This window comes from Poecilia reticulata, chromosome 10 (genome assembly GCF_904066995.2).
Source record: "Poecilia reticulata chromosome 10, P_reticulata-male-v2, whole genome shotgun sequence".
In the NCBI taxonomy this organism is placed as follows: Eukaryota; Metazoa; Chordata; class Actinopteri; order Cyprinodontiformes; family Poeciliidae; genus Poecilia; species Poecilia reticulata.
Genome location: NC_088839.1, coordinates 24,766,907 through 24,787,329, shown reverse-complemented (window position 1 = coordinate 24,787,329; position 20,423 = coordinate 24,766,907). Strand labels below are relative to the sequence as shown.

The 20,423-nt window shown below is 37.1% G+C and overlaps 1 protein-coding gene across 1 annotated transcript; it reads left to right on the top strand.

Moving 5' to 3' along the window:
• Positions 1-408: 408 nt before the first annotated feature.
• On the top strand, positions 409-18,185 carry cul4b (cullin 4B). Its single transcript, XM_008420634.3, has 20 exons — positions 409-1,359; positions 4,021-4,136; positions 4,214-4,317; positions 4,968-5,037; positions 7,610-7,683; positions 7,758-7,920; positions 9,244-9,333; positions 10,296-10,378; positions 10,463-10,530; positions 11,582-11,700; positions 12,705-12,897; positions 12,976-13,080; positions 13,600-13,710; positions 13,797-13,882; positions 15,204-15,311; positions 15,415-15,528; positions 16,132-16,237; positions 16,321-16,493; positions 16,568-16,720; positions 17,342-18,185. Exons 1-20 carry the CDS (start codon positions 873-875, stop codon positions 17,435-17,437), a joined length of 2,619 nt encoding a protein of 872 aa, XP_008418856.1. The 5' UTR covers positions 409-872; the 3' UTR covers positions 17,438-18,185.
• The last annotated feature ends 2,238 nt before the right edge of the window (positions 18,186-20,423 follow it).

The window sequence follows — 20,423 nt, the reverse complement described above, 5'->3', positions numbered from 1 at the left end:
GTGCGTGTCTGGTGATTTGTTTGGTTAAAACAAGCTTATTCTTCATTCAGTGAAGTTACTCACTGAATGAGTTACTTAAGTCAGACTTTTACTCTGACTTGAGTAAAGTCCAGAAACTTTACTCAAGTCAGAGTAGCAATACTTCATAATAAAGTAAAAGTAAAAAGTACAGTATAGCAAAAATACTTTTAAAAGTAGTTTTTCCCAAAAAGTTCACCAGTAAATGTAATGGAGTAGCTATCTACAACTCAACTCTGAATATTATTAAATTTCCTGTTATGTGAATTCTTTCTTTCAAACTATTTCTGATCAAACATGAGGAAAATTGTGTTACTTTGGCGCCATCTGGCGGCAGGACCAAACAGAGCACCATGGTTAATATAAAAAACACGCTTGAGCAAAAAGTACTTTTGTACAAAGTACTTCCGGTGGGGTCACGGACTAGCTTTTTACGAGTGAGATTATTTCTGCGTGTATTAACGTCTCTTACGCTATCATGTGGGGTTATTAGTGTTGCACTTGAATAAGTTTTATAAATTATTGCCTTTAACGGCCGCTTGACCCGACCGCTGCCGCTGAACGACTTTACGACGCGGTTAGACGACGGAGAGGTAAAAAAGAGGAAGCAGTAGCCAACCATCTTTATTCTCCTGCCAGCAATAACAAGAAAGAGACGAGGCTCCAGATCAGAGAAGCGTTGAGTAGTTTCTAATTAAATTTTCTGTTTTAAACTGGATAAACGAACCGGGTGAATCAAAACTGCCCTTGCGAAGACAGACGAAGGCCATCGGACACTGAGCTCTTCCCTCGACAAAGCCTGGAAGTTTCGGATCAGAAGACTGGCTGTAAAGAATTAGTATTCCCGTTTTTTCATGTTTCCAACAGGTTTATCTTCCCCTAATCCCCCACCACCGCCAACCCAGGAGGCTAGACCCGCGGCTACTGATGTCAAAAGCGACAGTGGGAACATCACATCTCCGAAAAAGAGGAAAATAAACGGCTCAGAGAGGGACGACACGAGTGACACCATCTCCTCCTCGCCTCCCAAGACGCTCAATTCCTCCTCCTCCTCTTCCTCCTGCTCTCCCACTCCTCCGCTGCACATTCAGAAGAAGTTGAGGTTCGAGGATTCGGTGGATTTCATTGGACTAGATGTGAAAATGGCTGAGGAGGCTGCCGCCGCCGCCGCCGCCGCCGCCGCTGCTGCTTCGTGCTCCAATAACAAAAGCAAAGCCATGTTCCTGGCCGGTGGCGTGGGGGGACACCACGCGAACGGACTGACGAAAACCGCAGGGTCCGGCACCTTCTCCAGCAGCAAACCCGGTGCTGCCAAGAAACTAGTCATCAAGAACTTCAGAGGTACCTGGGGGAACTGGTGCAGAGAACCACTGCAAACCGGTCACACACACATAACAAGTCCCTGTTTATACTAATTTTTAGTGGTGCACCGATTGCACGATCCCTGATTACCGATCTTTAAAATGCCGATAACATTTTGTGCCGATACCTTTTGTTGGCTACGTTCTCACTGCAGCCTGAAGTGACCCAATTCTGATATATTTTTTTTTCGGTCAAATCAGATTTTTTTTCGTTCACATTTCCAAATATATGCAACATGTAGGTTACCTCCAGTGTGAAACACAAACAACCTAAAAGTGTCCCACATGCGCAGTAGAGGGCGCAATAACGTCACACATACAGAGCGCTCAGTGTTTTTCCAACCTGCAACAAAGAAATGGTGCTCATTGTTTGCGGAAGTAAACATTGATGCTAATGATATAGCCATATGGTTAGCTATACAATCGTAAGCTAATCGTATAGCTTAAATCTTTTTTTGAAGTTGTCCGACCAGAGCCAGCACATTAACAACTTAATCCTCATTATCGTCCGCCATTACTGTTGTTTTTTCCCCCGCTTATCAGGATAGTGATGTTTGTTGAGTATCAGTGACGTTCAGGTCAATGAACGGGGCCGTTCGGATTCAGGTCACATTTGAAAAGATCGGATACGGATAGGTTTCCAAGAGACCTGTGTCGCATGTGAAGGAAATCTGATGTGTGGTGTTCATACTGTCATGAAAAGATCAGATACAGGTCGCATTAAGGTAAAAAATAAAAATTGGATTTGGGTCCCTTCAGGCTGCAGTGTGAACACAGGTCTAAATATAGAAAGAAAGTCACTGAGTCGGCAACAGTGGCTGGTTTAATGGCGAGTTGGTAAAAGAATCAAGTCCTTTTAATTTGATGATTTTAGTCCATGTGACACAAACTTTGGACCCCTGCCACAAGAGATGAATAATAATGAAGAAACAACTGGAATTGATAAAAATCAGAATCGAGGGGGAAAAAATCTGAAATTGGTACCGGCTAGGCCTGTGGGGTCCAAATGTTTGTACAGAGGGCCAGAATCACCCGGGTTTCCCCAACAGAGGCAACAGCAGAAAGAGACTATAAAAATGACAGAAATTGCTTTTCAATGTTATTTTAAATAGATATATTATCAGGCTGGAGTGGTGCTCATAGAGGCAGCTCTGTGGTGTTGGGGCCCTAATGAGCTGCTTAACTTGCATATGCTTTGGGCCAGCCCTGACCTGCCAGTCAAACTTCTCCCACAGCAGCGCAGAAGAGGACAACGACTTTGTATAAACTAGTTGTGCCTCAGATGTAGTTTTCTGGCCGATTGCTGATTACCGATTGGTGCACCCCTAATGTAAACACTAATAAATAAAGACATTTCTTTATTTCTTTATGATTTTTAGACCTTTGCTGAGTTAGATAAGATCAGGGTATAACATCAGCTTCAAATGCAAGTATCAGCCAACTACCAATCTCCCAAAATTTAGGAAATCGGATTTATTGACTGGTTGATTAAACCGCTGAAGCAGCAAACTAGGGCCTAAGCTATACGCCAATCAAACCTTTCCCAAGCCCAGAGGTTCCCAAAGTGTGGCTGGGGGGCCATTTGTGGCCTTTGGTATAAGTTTGTGTTTGAGAGGTACAACATTGGCCCTCCATTATATTTTTTTGTAATTGTTTTACAATGAGATTTCGATGGCAAGTTTATATTTTTTTTAAATGGAAAATGTTAAAGATGACAAAAAAAATTCTTTACTAGCGTTTATGTTAGAGGTGCAGCGATTTGTCAGCCAGGATATTTCCTTAATTTTGGGAGATTGGTGATCAGTTGATATTCACATGTGAAGCCAATCTTATCCACTGATCTTATCCACCTCGTTAAAGGTCTAAAACTCAACCGCTGTCCTCTTCTGCTCTGCCTTTAGAGAGGTTTGACTGACAGACCGGCCCACCAGGTCATGTCCGCACATTCACAGTTAACAGTCATCATCCCACTGTCACCAACTCGGCGACTTTCTTGTGACACTTAGCAAAATTTCAGGAAAAAACAATTGGTATTGGCAAAACTCAGAATGGGCAGGTCAGGCTTTTTAAAGATCGGTGATCGGCCAGAAAACCGCGATCGTTGCACCCCTACCTGAAATGTATGCCTAAATTAGAGTTGCACCGATCAGACTTTAATCTGCCAACAGAACAAGAACCTTTCATCAATATTAAGGGATTATTTAATTAAAACAAGCCTCTACATCTTGTTGAAAAGTTAGTTTGGTCTTATTTTAAGAGTAACATAATATTTTCAGTTGAAACTGGACCAAAAATACTTTCCAAGATTTTGTGTTTTTACAGTGAGCAAAGTTTACTTTTGAGTAAAAGTTGCTGGTTCTTGCAAGACAATGTTAAAAAAAAGTGGTTATTTAAAGACAAATACTTTGCATTGCACCAATTTTCTTCTATTGTAAGAAGGTTTTACTTTCTGTTATTTTGTCCTAATTAAAAATAGAAACTCACTAAAAACATGCATTGAGGGCCAAATTTGTAAAATCTTTTTATTGAAGTCACTGTTTAACTACATAAAATCAGCATTTTTAGAAAAAGACAAGCTGTTGCTTCGTATAAGCTGAGCTCCACTGTCTTGTCTACATTCAGTGTTGTGTTTTTCTTGCAGAAAAACCGAAGTTACCAGAAAATTACACGCAGGAGACCTGGCAGAAGCTAAAAGAAGCTGTGGAGGCCATTCAGAACAGCACTTCCATCAAGTACAATCTAGAGGAGCTCTACCAGGTATCGGCTCTGAACGGGAAGCCGGCTGCCTGTTCGCTCTGCCGGCCGATGAAACTTTCCCTCCTCTGTCTCCACAGGCTGTTGAAAACCTCTGCTCCCATAAGATATCTGCCAAACTGTACAAACAGCTGAGGACCGTGTGTGAAGACCACATCAAGGCACAGATCGATCAGTTCAGGGAATATCCTTTACACTCTCTGGTCATTTTAAACAATAATCGGTTGTTTAAAACTGATAAAGTGGCATCTGTTGTGTTTAAGTACGGATGTGATAGCAAATGCAGGTTTTTAGTTAAAATTTTCATGGAATAATTGTGTTGAATTTCTACAAAAATGATCAAGTTGGAAACTTTGTGCTTTTTTATTTCTGTAGTTTTACACAAATATCAACATATGGAAGAACATTTATTCATCGTCTGTTTGCAGATGATTTATATTTTTCTTTATTTTGAAAACTAAAAATAGAAATAAAATGGTCTTACAAATTAGTTTTGGTTTAGTTTCTAGTGAAAACATATTAGCAAGAAATATGAAGTTGTTTTAAGTCAATAATTCTCTAATATTATGATTACTAGAGAAGATTTTCCAATGTTTTTTGTGAAATAATCGTCCAATGGAGCTTGCACATTTTCATCAATATTAAGGAGTTATTAACTTAATACAAGCCCTTATAAATTGTAAGTGAGTCAAGTGTACTAAGATATTTGCACTAGAAACTGGACCATAATTACTTGGTAAGATTTTTTATTTTTGCAGTGTAAATGTTGCAGACTTGATAATTTCAAGTATAAATATGAATTAAAGTCGTTTGCTGCCCTAACCTGGTTTTTACGGATGCCCTGGACAGCGTCCTTTTCCTGAAGAAAATCGATAAGTGCTGGCAAGATCACTGCAGACAAATGGTGAGTCCATTCACTTCTGCACATTAGTTGTAACTATTAGAGTAAAAAAAAAGAAATTTAATGAGTGGAAAAGGGGTAATAAATATTAATTAAAAGGAAGAAATTTCTATAACCAGAAATCCACCATCATTCATCAATAGTTTAAAGCTTTTCTGCAAAATGTTGCATGAAAATATGAATTGCACTAAGTAGAAAGCAGTGGGGTTTTGTCTGTTTGATGATAAATCAGAATAAACTTCTCCAATTTTAGGTCGGTTAGGATTACAAAACTGTATATTCACTCAATTCCAGAATATCCTTATCTCCTTATAAGGAGATAAGGATATATTTTCTATCAGATTATATCCTGAATTGTTTGACCTCTAAAATACTATAAAATCTAGCAATAATATGAGTAACTACTACAAATTTCTTAATAGTAAATATGGCTCTTTTTTTTTTTTGCCTCTGATCTGAGCTTCCATCACTTCTGACGTTTAGCAGTTTGGTTGTCGTTTGCGTCCAACATGCTAAATATTGCATAAACATGAAAAATGCAAGTTAAAAACAATTACTGCACTTTAAGCAGTCATTTGCAATACAAATATTGCACACACTGATATCACAGTGGTAATGCATTCGCAGTTTATTATTTTATATTAAATCATACCTGGTTTCAGCTGCAAATAATAGTAAACTTAATGTTTAACTTTGAGAGATTTAGAGTGATTTACCGTTTAAAAACTGATAAAATGTAACCTTATGGTAGCTTATACAGCTGTTGTGCTGGCGATCGGCCAGCCGGTCAAAGCAGAGCCTGTTTTGTGTTTTGGTGTGAAGCTGCCAGGGATGAGACGTGCTGACCCAGTCAAAAAGCTGTGAAGGAGCGCTTGTTTACGCCTCTGCACAGCTGAAACCTGAGCTCCCAATTTAACCTCCCTGTCAAACACTGACAGAAAATGACAGCTTGACCTCCGCAGGATTTTACATGTTGGGTCAGAAAAGTGTGAAAGCTCTTCTCACCTGATGTTTCTTCTCCTGTCTGGCTGATGAGCAGCTCAAACTCCTCAGGATGAACGGCGGCTCTGTTTCAAAATGCTTTGTTTATTTAACTCCCAGGATTGTTTAATCACATTTTCAATCTGTGAGTTGATGGATCTGAAGTGTAACAAGACTAATTCAATGTATAGTGACTTGCAGAAGCTCTCCAGCCTCTTGAACCTGTTTATATTTACTCTGACACCCCCAAATAAAACTGAGTACAATTACCTGAATTTCAAAGCCCAGCAGTGAATTACTGTCTGGAGACTTAAGATGAATCTGTAGCAGGGGTGTTCAAAGTGCGGCCCGGGTGCTATTTGTGGCCCTTGGACAGATTTTTGTGGCCCCCAACTGCAGATCAAGAATGATACAAATTTGTTTATTAAACTTTTTAATTAATTTTTAATCGGGGTAAAATTATTACAATGGAAGGTGTTAAGTATGATACGAAGTATTTATCTGTTTGAAACCAAGTCTAACCAGAGACTTTTATTTTTACGACTTTGCTGTTCCTAAATCGGCTTTAATTTAATAATAATATATTTTTATTATTGTCATTTAATATATTATAACACATTTTAATATAAGATATTGTGATATAACAGTTATTATTATTGTTAATCACAAATATTATGATTAATACTAATTACGATTCATATTATTATGGTTCATAATAATCATCATTATTAGTCATTTTATTCTTCCTCTTAATAATGAAATGGTTTATTCATAGGTGCCTTTCTTGACACTCAAGAACACAACATCAAATAAAAGATAAAACGGTAAAATAATAAAATCAATTGAATAGAAAGAGCAGAAGACTTCGGTTAAAAAAAACAATTTCAAATAAATGTGTTTTCAGTTTTGATTTGAAATTAATTTATTAAACTTTGCTAAGTAGAGTGTTTATTTAACTATATCGGCTTTAAAAAAATTACGTTTTTTTGTAACAGAATAAATTTGTTCAAAAGAATTTGAAAACTAGATGCTTTTCTAGTTTTAACACAGCAAACATAAAACAAAATCAGACGGCATTCTGGGAGATGTAGGCAGAGGAAAGACTTGAGCTGCTCAACCTCATGACCACCTGGTGGAATCGATTGACTCTCTCACTCCTTGGTTACCTAGCAACTCACTCACTCCTTGGTTACCTAGCAACTCACTCACTCCTTGGTTACCTAGCAACTCACTCACTCCTTGGTTACCTAGCAACAACCTGCTGAGTAACTGTCACAGCAGCAGTTTTAAGGTTTTGCCTCATAACTGCTTAAAAATAAAGCAACACCGTAGAGTAAAAAATGTGTATAAAACGGGAAAGATTACGTTACCAGTTTTGAAGTATTTCATCTATTTAAAACAAAAAATAAATCGATAATTATCTGTTGACTGACATGAAAAGCTTATATCGTTGTAAGTTTTCCAGCCATGTTGTCCAGCTCTATGTTTCAGAAAGAAATTGAAGATTTGGTGCAGCTGACTGTCGAACCTTAAAGTTAGTAGTTTTGTTGAGAATTTGTTTTTATTCATAACTTGTTTTGTTTTTGTCCCACAGATCATGATTAGGAGTATATTTCTGTTTTTGGATCGCACCTATGTTTTACAAAATTCTATGCTGCCATCGATCTGGTGAGTGGTGAGTGATTTTCAGCCGCTACGAGGCGGTTCTGTGGGTGCTGAACCCGGACTGCTGTGCTGTGCAGGGACATGGGCCTGGAGCTGTTCAGGTTCTACATCATCAGCGACCTGAAGGTCCAGAGTAAAACCATCGACGGGATTCTGCTGCTCATCGAGAGGGAACGAAACGGAGAAGCCATCGACCGCAGTCTGCTGAGGAGCCTACTGAGCATGCTCTCTGACCTCCAGGTAACCCTCTGAAGGGATCCACGATTAGTGGGAACAATAGACTTTAAGAAACGTTTAGTTTAAATGGAAAAACAATAACACAGTAGACTGTTTAGTTGTTATTGATTTTAGTAAATTGACTTGACCGATTGCGCTGGCTCAGTCCAGCCAAAACAACGATGAGTAGCGTCATTCAGCCTTTTCAGTTTGAACCAGAGCACGTTTAGATTGATGGGAATGTAGAAATCACAAGAAGGGATGAAGATGAGGAGGACCAAACGGAGGAAGAGGACAGAGCTGGTGTTTGCTGCTGCTGCCTTCAGCTTTGTAAATGAAACGATGAATGACACTTAACTCTGGTCCGACTGTGTGATCCGGTAATCAATCAAGTTTATTTGTATGGCACATTTAAGGAACAAGGCAGTTCAAAGTGCTTTACATCATAAAAACACCAGAATACAGTCAAAGAAGAAACGGTCAACAAAACAGTTTGTCTGATGGCATCATTACACATCAGAATGTTTCAGCTTTTCATTCACAATGTTTCAAAAGCTGCTCTAAACAGGTGTGTTTAAATCTGGATTTAAAGTAAAGTCAGGTAAGTAGTTCTGTAGCTCTGTGTCTTGTAACGCAGAGCTACAGTTGGATCGGCAGCAGTGTAGCTCCGTTAGCATTTCAAAGAGCTCCCAGCGCTGTCTGATGGTTCTCCCAGTGTTTTTCGCCCACTAGCCGGCGGCAGAAGGGTTTAGGCGCTTTGTGGATAAAAACTGTCGACACAGCATTTATTTAGCCCGTTAAGGGAACGATCACCTGTTGGAGCCTTCGTCAGTTTTGCTCATACAAATGACTCAAAGTGTTCTGGAGAAAAATGTTGAGGATCCTGCAGAAGTTGTGTTCGAGTCTGTCCCACTTTTTTTAATTACAGCCAACAGCGACACAGAGTCACATTGTCTAAATTTGCACCAAACGCGTTATGATAAACAACAACAACTTGGGGGGGTCCGGGGGGGGGGTTATCCTTCCTGTGTTTACGCTGTAGGTCCCAGTACAGAACGGATCCAAGCCTCATCATTCCAGCATGCATTGCTCCAAAAAATGGCGAACTCCATGAGTGAAAAATAAAACAAAAGATCAAAGTTTTTTTTTTTAAGTAATTATGAGTTTTGGTGGATCACAGACAGCATTTTTCTCAGTTAATAGGAAACTTACAGCATATTTAGGCCACCATGTTCAGCTAATCGTGGATCATTTTAACATCTGATCTCGCTGTGTTGCTTCTGTGGTTTTCGTCTGCGCAGATGAGAAATGTGGACGTTCTTGTTGACAAATGTCTGTCTCTAACAGATTTATCAAGACTCGTTTGAGCAGCGCTTTTTGGAGGAAACTAATCGACTTTACGCCGCAGAGGGACAGAGGCTGATGCAGGAGCGAGAGGTGATTTATGTGACCTCACACTCTGGAGGCGCTCACTCTTTCCTGATTGTATTTTTAGAAAAATGCAAAATGTTTCCGGGTTTTCTGCTGATTGTTTCAGCTTCGTAAATATGCAGGGAATCTGTAGTAGCTTGTTCATTGATGCTGCTCATAAAGATTTTCAATTTCTTACAGTAAATAAACTGCAAACCACAAAATCTTATCACGTATATTAGCCAAGTTTTTAGTGCAAATATCTTAGTACATTTTAAATAAAACAAAACAAATTTATAAGTAGAAATTTTGAAGTTTAAGTTTGTTGTATGTCAGTAATTCATTAATATTGATGGAAAAAGTAGAAGTTCCAGAATATTTCACTGATGAGAAAAATGTTTTGTTTCTATAAAAATGTGTTTAGTCTCTGTTAAAAACTGTAGAAAAACAAACATCAATCTTAAAGTGACTGTTGTCACACGTGTCCTGTTGAAAAACGGAGGTGGTTTCCCGTCTGTTTATATCCACGTTTGGTTCCTGTAAGTTTTACTTTCAGTTTTCAGATGAAGGTGAAGTCTAGCAGCAAATAATTTTTTATCATTTTTATTTACTTAAATCCAATAAATCAAGAAAACTTAGCTTCTTTGATGGATTCTGTATGAATAATTTCTAGCAAATTAAATTTGAATCTCTTCGTACTCCTAAATTGAACTAATATCTAATACTGTGTATGCATAAACTCCATGGCAACTTAGCGGATGACATTTGTTTTGTTTATGTTTTTTAACTCGAGTCTTTAAAAGCTTCTAGTTAGATATAATATTACTTGATCACCGTTTTTCCTTTTAAATTCTGGCTTTTAACTTCCTGACAAAATAAAGAAAACTGGATGTTAATGAGGACTTAATACTTTTGAATGTTTCAGTACATTTTAGTGCGTCTGGGTTCAGAGCTTCATGTGGTTACCAGTTTATTTTTATTTTTTTCAGGTGCCAGAATATCTCCATCATGTCAACAAACGCCTGGAGGAAGAGGCGGACAGAGTAATCACATATCTGGACCAAAGCACACAGTGAGTGTTGGTTTGCTGCATTTAGTTTGCAGCGTGAGGCTAAATTAGATTCAGCTGTTAAACTAAGATTCATTTATTTCTCAGAAAACCGCTCATTGCTACTGTGGAGAAGCAGCTGCTGGGCGAACATCTCACTGCGATTCTGCAGAAAGGTACAGCAGAGCCATTATCGTAGAAATTAAACATTGTTTATCCAATTATTACATGTCCATCATGACTGTTTACCACATTAGAAGCAGAAACATTGAATTTTTATTGAATTTTACGTGACATACAAAGCAGTAAATAATTGAAAAATATGAATTGTTTTACGACTGAAAACCTGAAAAGTGTGGTGCATTTGTATTTGACCCCCTTCTGTTGGATGCAGATCCAGTTAATAGATGATTAACCTGCACATAATTTAATCAAAATTAAATACATTTTACATTTAAAATTAAAAAAACATGTTTATTGGTAAATATTTTCTACCCAGAATTTCTCAAGTGACAAAGCTTTTGAGCTTCACCTGGTTCAAAATCTCTAAATAAATAAATACAAACTAAAGACCCTTCTAATTATGAATCCATTAATCTAATAAAAAATCAATGGATCAAACATAAGCTGTATTGATAAGTCAAGCAGGTAGGCTGAACTTTTCACACGTTGATGTTGGAAATTTATATTATTTTATCAAAAATAATAAAATATAAGAAGTAAAATTATATTATTAGTTTCATCCTTTGCTACAAATGACCAATAGTTCACTAACAGAATGCTGTTATTGCAATTTAGGCAATAAATGTTTTTTTTTCTTTCTCAGAAATTAAATTATTTCTTTGCGTCTTTTATAAAAAAAAGACTTAAGTGATTAAATCGATTGTCAGAATAATCTGTTAATAAAACAATCATTAGTTGTAGCTCCAAAATATTTTTGTTCTATTTTGTAAAATTTAAGTCTCATTGAGGAAAACTGAAACCCAAAGACTTGCAGTAGTAACTGAGGCAGTTTGTTTGTTTATTCAGAGGAGCATGCCACACTTTACAGATTTATATTTATAAAAATGTTAAACCGTCTCCTGCACAATTATGCACTATTTTCTTTGTCTCCTAAAATCAAATGGAAATACAGTGACTGTGGTTGTTGTGGAGAGAAAAAGCAGTGGATGTTTTTAGTTTTTAACCAGCTTGAGGGAACCTGACGGTGTCGTTGAAAACTCGCAGGGTTGACCCACCTGCTGGACGAGAACCGGATCCAGGATCTGTCTCTGCTGTATCAGCTCTTCAGTCGAGTTCGAGGCGGCGTCCAGGTGCTGCTGCAGCAGTGGATAGAGTACATCAAGGTACGACCCAGAAACGATCCACTTCTTCTCTTCCAGTACCGATATCTGAGGTTTGGTATCGGCTGATACCGATCCGACACAGAAAAACAGAACTGCCTTAAAATGTTCCTTTTCTTAAAACACAGACGTAAATGTACTGAAGTAATTTGATGACTCTGCACCAGTAGAGCACATTTAAATAAACCAACAGCTTCAGGAGCAAACATGTAAGAACAACTTTAACTTCTTCAGTCAGTGCAGTCAGGAATAAAACGGTAATAAAAAAGAAACTGACAAAAACAACAGGCTGGTGGTCAAACATAAACAATAAAACTGCTACAAACATTCTTTCAAATGGTGCAGAAACTTGTAAATATAATTTAAAATGGATAATAAAACATGATGTCGCTCACAAAGCGTAGAATTAGACTGAATAGATCGGCTCTTATTGATTGGGTATCGGTGAGAATGTGCTCAATTTGTAATTTTCTTTCAATATTGAGACCAAGACGGACATTAATATCTGACCGCTGCTTCTGTGGATAAAACTAGGGATGAACAATTAATCGGATTAATCACGACTAATCAATTATTTAAACAATACGTAATTAATTAGCTGAAAAAACGACATGTTCAGAGCAGTAATTAAGATAAAACAGTACAAAATGTTTATAGTTTTTGCATTTAAGATAAAAATCCTTTGTTTACCCAAAACGCCTCAGTTAGCAGTTTTAGCTTCAACTGGTTCATATTCACTAGAAGAATGCTGTTATCGCATTTTAGTCAATTAAATGTTTATTTTCTTAATTAATAAAAGGATTTTTAAAATTTATTTGTGTCTTTTACTATATTTATAGCGTGGTATAATAAAGGCGTAAGAGGTTAAATAAAACATCTTTATAAAGTGCCAATTGTTTAAATCCAGTTAATCACTAGCTGCAGCCTCTATAAAACACTAGTAAGACCCTGAGCGCTAACATTAGTTTCTTATTAAGTTGAGTCCTTTGATATTTTCCCACATGCAGGCGTTTGGAAGCACAATCGTAATCAACCCTGAAAAAGACAAAACGATGGTTCAGGAGCTGCTGGACTTCAAGGACAAGGTGGATCACATCATCGATATCTGTTTCCTGAAGAACGAGAAGTTCGTCAACGCCATGAAGGAGGCTTTTGAAACCTTCATCAACAAGCGGCCGAACAAGCCTGCAGAGCTCATCGGTCGGTAGCTGAGCTTTTCCCCGCTCCCCGTCGTCACGGCGACGCTGCAGGAGTTCATGTTTTCTGTCTGTTTTCCAGCCAAACACGTTGATTCGAAGCTGCGGGCAGGAAACAAAGAGGCGACAGATGAAGAACTGGAGAAGATGCTGGATAAGATCATGATTATCTTTAGATTTATATATGGTAAATTAATATTGGACTTTAAGTTCATTTTTTTAGTTCCCATCTGAACTTTGTAGCCGACAGCCATCTTGGCAGGCAGTTACTGTAGTAAATATCACTGCGCCGAGCAGTAATTTTACTGCCAGGCTAGCAAAATTAGCTTAGCTAATGTAGCTTTTAGCTGCTAGGTAAGACAGACATGTAGCCTGCGTATTTGACGCTACAGACTCACTGCCAGCCACCAGAACTTCGATATTCAGACAAAGACTTTGTACGTCCTTTACAAATAAGTTTAAATATTGATTTTATGTATTCATGGACTTCAGGCTGCAAAGATCCTTCATGTTGTTCTCGCTCTTCCTGCAGCCATTTTGTTCATGCATCTTTCTCTCTTTGGCTAAGAGCGTCCACACATTTTCTTTTTGTTCGGTCCGCTGTGTACAGCGCTCGCCTGCTAAGATGGCACGAATCACTTCCGGTTCAGACTTGTGGGAACTTTTATTGGAGATCAGGATCTGTAATGATTTGTTGTCATTTTAGGAAAAGACGTATTTGAGGCTTTTTACAAAAAGGACCTGGCCAAGAGGTTGCTGGTTGGAAAAAGTGCCTCAGTGGATGCTGAAAAGTCAATGTTGTCAAAGCTGAAACATGGTCAGTTCATCCTTTAAAAGATAAAACCTTAACATTGACTGAATAATAAACGTTGACCTCTGACTGCGTTGTTGTTGTTTCCTCAGAATGTGGAGCGGCGTTCACCAGCAAACTAGAGGGAATGTTCAAAGACATGGAGCTCTCTAAAGACATTATGGTGCAGTTCAAACAGGTAAAGGAGCTCTGCATTAATGTTTTTATATGTGGCTTTTATTAAATCTAAATTATCTCTAAATAAATGAGAAAAGGCTTCAAAAGTTTTACAATGGAAAAAGTAACTAATTTTGCACGATTCTCCAAAAGCTCTTCTTTTTAACTATTACACTACAACTGATTATTTTTTTATTTAATCCCTATTACAGACTTGATTAATACATTTTTATAAGAAACCAGACGAGGGTAGAGGACCTAAAAAATGTTATACTTTTACGTAGTAGCACTACTTTTACATATTTCTACTCAAGTAAAAGTAAAAAGTATTTACCTAATAAATTATTTGAAAGTATTTGGTAAAAAGTATACTCAAGTACTGAATAATTGATGAAATTATGATTCATTTAATATTTAAAAATTACATCATCAAATGGACTAAAATTTAAATTTAAGTGGAATTTTCAGTAAAAATTAATCTCAGAAATTGTCTGAGATTGTATAGAAAATTATTTTTACTTTTAGAGTTCAGAAATGTCCTTGTTTTGTTTTTGTTTTTCTAGTACATTTCTGAGATTAATCTCAAAATTTCTGATTTTTTTCTAACAAATTTTATGACTTTTAGAGCTCAGAAATTTTCCCTTTTTTGTCTCTAGAAAATCTCTGGGATGAATCTCAAACCTTATTAATGTTTTCTACCAAATTTTAAAAACCAGGCAAAGGAAATGTTTTCCAAATTTCTTTTAATAAAAAAACTGATGAAACTTGAACACAAACTGCAGGTGTGTGTCTGTGTGTGGTGAATTTTTGGTTAAAACATGTTTGTTTTTTATTCAGTGGGTAGAAAATCCAGAAATTTTACTCAAGAGTAAAGATACTTTATAATTTAATTACTGAAGTAAAAGTACTTTGAGTCATTTGTATGAGCAAAGCTGAAGTAAAATGTACAGAGTAATAAAAATATCCCTAAAAGTAAATTTTTTCCAAAGTGTTACTCGGGTAAATGTAACTAGTTACAACCCAACTCTTGGTGACGTATCAGAGGAGTCTTATTGTGATGCGGTGCAAAATAAAATTAACAGCTGCTCTATTTGCAGCATTCTCGTTTCTTCGCCTTCTCACCCTCAACCCCAGCTCTCTTTTATTTTTCCTTTCTTTTTTTGTTGCGCCTCCTGTTGCCTCCGTCAGGCTGCAGCTAACTCCCTGTTGCTGTAAACTTGCCCCGACTCGCCCCACTGCAGGGCTTTTGCTCAGCTGCTTTTGAATTGCCCCGTCGTCAGCTGACGCACAACGGCAGAAATGTGAATTTGTGCTGCTCAGTAAGTCGTGTTTCTGCTTTCTAGTACATGCAGTGCCAAAACATTCCCGGCAACATTGAGCTGACCGTCAACATCCTCACCATGGGATACTGGCCCACCTACGTCCCCATGGAGGTCCACCTGCCTCCTGAGGTTAGCGCCGTTCAAATGTTCACGTGACCGGAACATCATGGGGGTTTTTATAGCGCCGAAGTTATAAATACCCTTTGTTACGACCTCTGTTATCTCTGTCCAGATGGTGCGCCTGCAGGAGATCTTCAAGACGTTTTACCTGGGCAAACACAGCGGCAGGAAGCTGCAGTGGCAGTCGACGTTAGGTCACTGCGTCTTAAAAGCAGAATTTAAAGAGGTTATTAGCTCTGTTTTTTCCTAGAATGTCGTTTTTTATTTTGGCTCTCGGGAACGGTTATATTTGTGACGGAGTATTAATGCTATGCTGAGAAAATTTGGTAAAGGAAATCAAGAGAATAAAGTCGTAATTAGATTTTATTCTTATTCACGTGATATTACTTACTTTATTTTCTTTATTATACTAATAAAGACACTAATTACTTACACTTACTTCATTCTCAAATTGTATAACTTTTCCAAATATTATAGATTTATTCTCGTATTATTTCAGCTATATTCACGTAATTTTATGACTTTATTCTCGTAATATTACTAACTTTACTTAATTCTCTTTATTAGATAATAATAAACATACTTTATTTACATACATGTAAATACGCTCGAAAGTTTATAACCTTATTTTTGTTGTATAATGACTTTATTCTCGAAATATTAACTTTTCAGAATTTTAATTTATTCTCATAATATCACTTGTTTTACTTTATTCTCTGTATTAGATACTAATAAAAATGCTTTATTTACTTACACTTACTTTATTCTCTTCATTTTAAGACTTTATTCTATGTATTAACTCTGCTGTCTGGATGTTTTCCTGCTAAAGGGCAAGAAGGAGCTGCAGGTGTCTCTTTTCCAAACGCTGGTGCTGCTGATGTTTAACGAAGGCGAGGAGTTCACTCTCGAAGAAATCAAAGTAGCTACAGGAATAGGTTTGTTGTGTCGCCGTTTGGTTTGCTTCCTGTCTTTATGTCAGACATCTTGTCTGAAAAGCGTCTGGTTTCTGGGTTCACAGAGGACAGCGAGCTGCGTCGGACGTTGCAGTCGCTAGCCTGCGGAAAAGCACGAGTCCTCACCAAAATCCCGAAAAGCAAAGACGTAGAGGACGGAGACAAGTTTTCCTGCAACGATGACTTCAAACACAAACTCTTCAGGATCAAAATAAACCAGATTCAGATGAAGGAGACGGTATAAACAGCTTCCGGATGTAGATTGTATATCTGTATTAAGTCAAAGGTTTTCATATGAACAAATGTGTTTAGGTGGAGGAACAAGCCAGCACCACGGAACGGGTGTTTCAGGACCGTCAGTACCAGATCGATGCGGCCATTGTGCGGATAATGAAGATGAGGAAGACTCTGAGCCATAATCTGTTGATGTCTGAGGTTTACAACCAGCTCAAATTTCCTGTCAAGGTAACTAGTTGTTTGTTTTTCATCTCACATCACTTTCATTTGTTTTTTTCTTTTTATTCATATTTTTATTGATATTTTTGCGTATGGAAGAAAAGTGCTTACATATTTCACGGTGCAGAAGTGTTGAGCATAAACAAACTGTTCACACCATGCATGTTTTCAGGAACGCATGCAGAACAACTCCAGTAGTGAAACACAGAGAAAGAAAATTAACAGTGAAAAAACACACATACATATGCATATATACACTTACACACATATGTACACATCTGAAAAAATAAATCAAAGACAGAAAGCTGGGTGTGCGGGTGGGGTTCCCATTTAGAGTAGAATTTGTTCAAGGTTCCAGTTTTTGTATTTCTAATTTTCTCCACTTTCAAAAAGGAAATGACCTCATTTCCCATGTTTGGTTATCGTTAGCATAGAAAATCTGGCGTTTTACTCAAGTAAGAGTAGAAATACTTCAAAATAAAATTACTCAAGTAAAAGTAAAGAGTACAGTGCAGTAAAAATACTCTTAAAGTTAATTTTTTCAAAGACGTTACTGAAGTAAATGTGACCAGTTACTGGTGACCTCTGGTTGCTTGTTACCATCTTGTCTCTTGTTCTCTTCCCTCCCAGCCTGCTGACCTAAAGAAGAGGATAGAGTCTCTTATTGACCGGGACTATATGGAGCGCGACAAGGAAAACTCCAACCAGTACAACTATGTGGCCTAGTTAAAGGAAGAGAGAAGCAGCTGTTCCAGTTTTAGAGTAACAGATGTCCTGAGTGATCGGTCTTTCAATCTTTTGCTCCCGTGGATGTTAAACCATTACCATCTTCAACCCAACGACCGACAAGTGAATGGCTACCGCTCCGCAGGGTTTCCGTCAGGGGTCATGTGACCCTGTGGACTGCATGCCCGTTTAAAAAAACAAAAGAAAAAAAAAGAAGAGAATCTCCTCCATATTTTCTCAGTGCCTCTGAGAGAGTTGGGACAAAGAAGACACACAGTTCTGTTTGCTCTTTTTTAATGGAGAGGAAAAATATTTATTTTCTGACCTAGATCCTTTGTCCATAGATTAAAACAATATGCTTTGTTATGAAATCTTTTTTTTTTTTTTTTCGTTTTTATTCATCCATCCTCCCAAGCTAATGCTGACACGCCTATCAGTGCTCTAAATGTATCACATGTTGGAAAGAAAAGAAAAACAATCCAAAATATTAAACTGATGCTTGTTTCTTCACTCGTGGTGAAATGTTGGACTGTTGGGCTTCGCATTCACAGATGTTTTGGAAGTATGTTGCGTATTGTGGGGTCTGAAGTTACGTTTGGCGGATTTAGCAGCCAGGTGATAAAAGCAGTGAGCAAATGAGCACCCATTGTTTAGAAGCGGAGTTTGTGCCAAAAAGGAGCATTTATTTCTGTTTAAAAGGTGTGTTTACGCTGCTAAACCAGTTGTTCAAGTATATGCATACAATATTCTTGGTTGCCTTTTTATTTCCTTCAAACATTTTTATACATGCACCACATGTGATATTTTAAGTGACCCGTTTCTCAGTTTACTTCTCGATAGGTTTTTTTTTTTTGTTAACTTTTAGGTTTATTAAAAGCACAAAAAAACATCCGTTGTCATGCTACACAGAAAACATTCATTTCTCTTATTTGCAAGTTTCCATGTGGGGCTTTGGAGACATTTACACTGCAAAAACACACAATCTTACCAAGTAATTTTGGTCTAGAGTCTGGTGAAAATATTTTAGCACCCTTAAAATTGTCACTTAAAGACAAAATTAACTTACAAGAAATATGAGTTTATTTTAAGTCGGTAATTCCTTAAAAGCACTATTTCCATTGTATGATTATTTCACTTATTACATTTTTCCCATATTTTTAGTGAAATAATCTGCCTGTGGAACCAGAACTAGGTTGCTAGGCGACGGGTTGGGCTTGACTGGCGTTGCTAGGTAACAGCGTCAGTGGAACTAGAACTTTTTCATCAGTATTGAGGAATTACTGACTTAAACTCATATCTTGCTGAGAAGTTACTTGTAAGTTAGTTTTCTTATTTCAAGTGTATTAAGATATTTGCACCAGAAACTGGATCAATAATATGTGGTAAGATTTTGTGTTTTTGCAGTGTACGGAAAGGTTTAGGGACTACCGTGAAACACAAAGAAAACTGATTTAATTAGACATATTCTCATTTGTATCAGTTTTTTTTAGATTTACTGCTTCACACAATAAATAATTGTTTCTGTCGGATTTTTATAATTGTGATAATCTGTTGGATTTTAGGGTTTCTGTAATGTTTCAGGCTTGCTGCTCCTGTGTCAGTGAAAACACTTAAAACACAAAAGGAAAAACATAATCGGGGATAACAAGCTTTAATTTATTAAACTAATACAATAAACTAATACACCCTACAATAAAAGGGTGAGAATTTACAAATGACTGCTGCATTTTGGCAAAACCAGAAGAAAGTTTTGGTATCAGTTTCTAAGTAAAAACATAAATTTTAACAGATAATGGAACGTTTCAGGTTAGCAGATGGTTGAAATACTATATTTAAGACTTTAAGCATTGACACAATTTGAGTTTTTAAATTGTTCATGGAAATTTTATTTAAATCTCTGCATCTGTGTTCCAGCTGCAAATTAAAATAGTATTAGGCTAGTGCTGCAGGCTAACTGCTATTAGCAACACAATTAGTTTTTTTTCCCATTTTGTTAGCATTAAGACACTAAATAAAATGTACACTTAAAAGATGCTGTAGGGTACTATATATGTTCCTAATTGAATTACTTACAATGTTACGAAAGCACAAAATAAGCAGCCTTTTTTGTATGGTAGCCATTTTGAGGTCACCAAGAGCCTCCAATACTCAAAAGTCAAAACCAGACTTTAAAAGATTAAAAGGAATCTCAGTTTAGTTTTTAAACTTCCAATTGAGTGATGAATATTTTTGTGTTCAAATAAAAAAACACCCCAATCCAAAACAGTTTTTTTAAGCTAAAACTGGTAATGTTTTGTGTTCATTCCTTCTTCTGAAAAAGGCGGGAATCGTCAAGGCAACAGATGACTCGGCAAATATTTTCTTACATTGTTCCATAATCCATTAGCATCCAAAGTAAAAACCCCAAGGGTCAGTGTTTAACCTGCTTTAGATGTCACCCTGGGTCAAAACAAATTAATTAAATGATTGTTTCATTACCAGGCCCTTTGCAGAACTTCATGACATGCTAATTTAGCCTTTTAAGTCGGCCATGTTGGATCAAAGACACATCTGATACCTACAGGACAGGACAATACATTTGTCATCTTTGATCAGACATCATTGATAAATTAACATGAATAAGAGATATTAAACCTGCTGTAAGTACGTTTTATAATTTTATTTCTTTTTACATATTTGTGGAAACCGTATGGTATGAGTCAGATAATCTGTGAAAAATTAAGATACTTTGCCTTCTTCCAGCGCCATCAAGAAACAACCAATCAGAGCAGAGTTTACCGCTGTCAATTAAAATCTGCAACTGGCATAGCATGTCATAAATACTCCTTACCAGTAGGTGGCGGTAATGCTATTTAACATTTTTTGCCAATAGCCCATAAAAATCAAGGAGAAGAAGCACATCATATTGAAAAATACTGGTCTCATTAGGAGAATTTGAGGAAAGATAAGTAATAAAATCCAAAAGATGGCAGTGGTGCAACATTAA

Bases quoted from the DNA above. Each gene is read 5' to 3' on its own strand.
- cul4b (XM_008420634.3), top strand. From the start codon at position 873: ATGTTTCCAACAGGTTTATCTTCCCCTAATCCCCCACCACCGCCAACC. The intron at 10,531-11,581 runs GTACAGCAGAGC...GAAAACTCGCAG, and splicing joins CACTGCGATTCTGCAGAAAG to GGTTGACCCACCTGCTGGAC. The intron at 11,701-12,704 runs GTACGACCCAGA...TCCCACATGCAG, and splicing joins AGTGGATAGAGTACATCAAG to GCGTTTGGAAGCACAATCGT.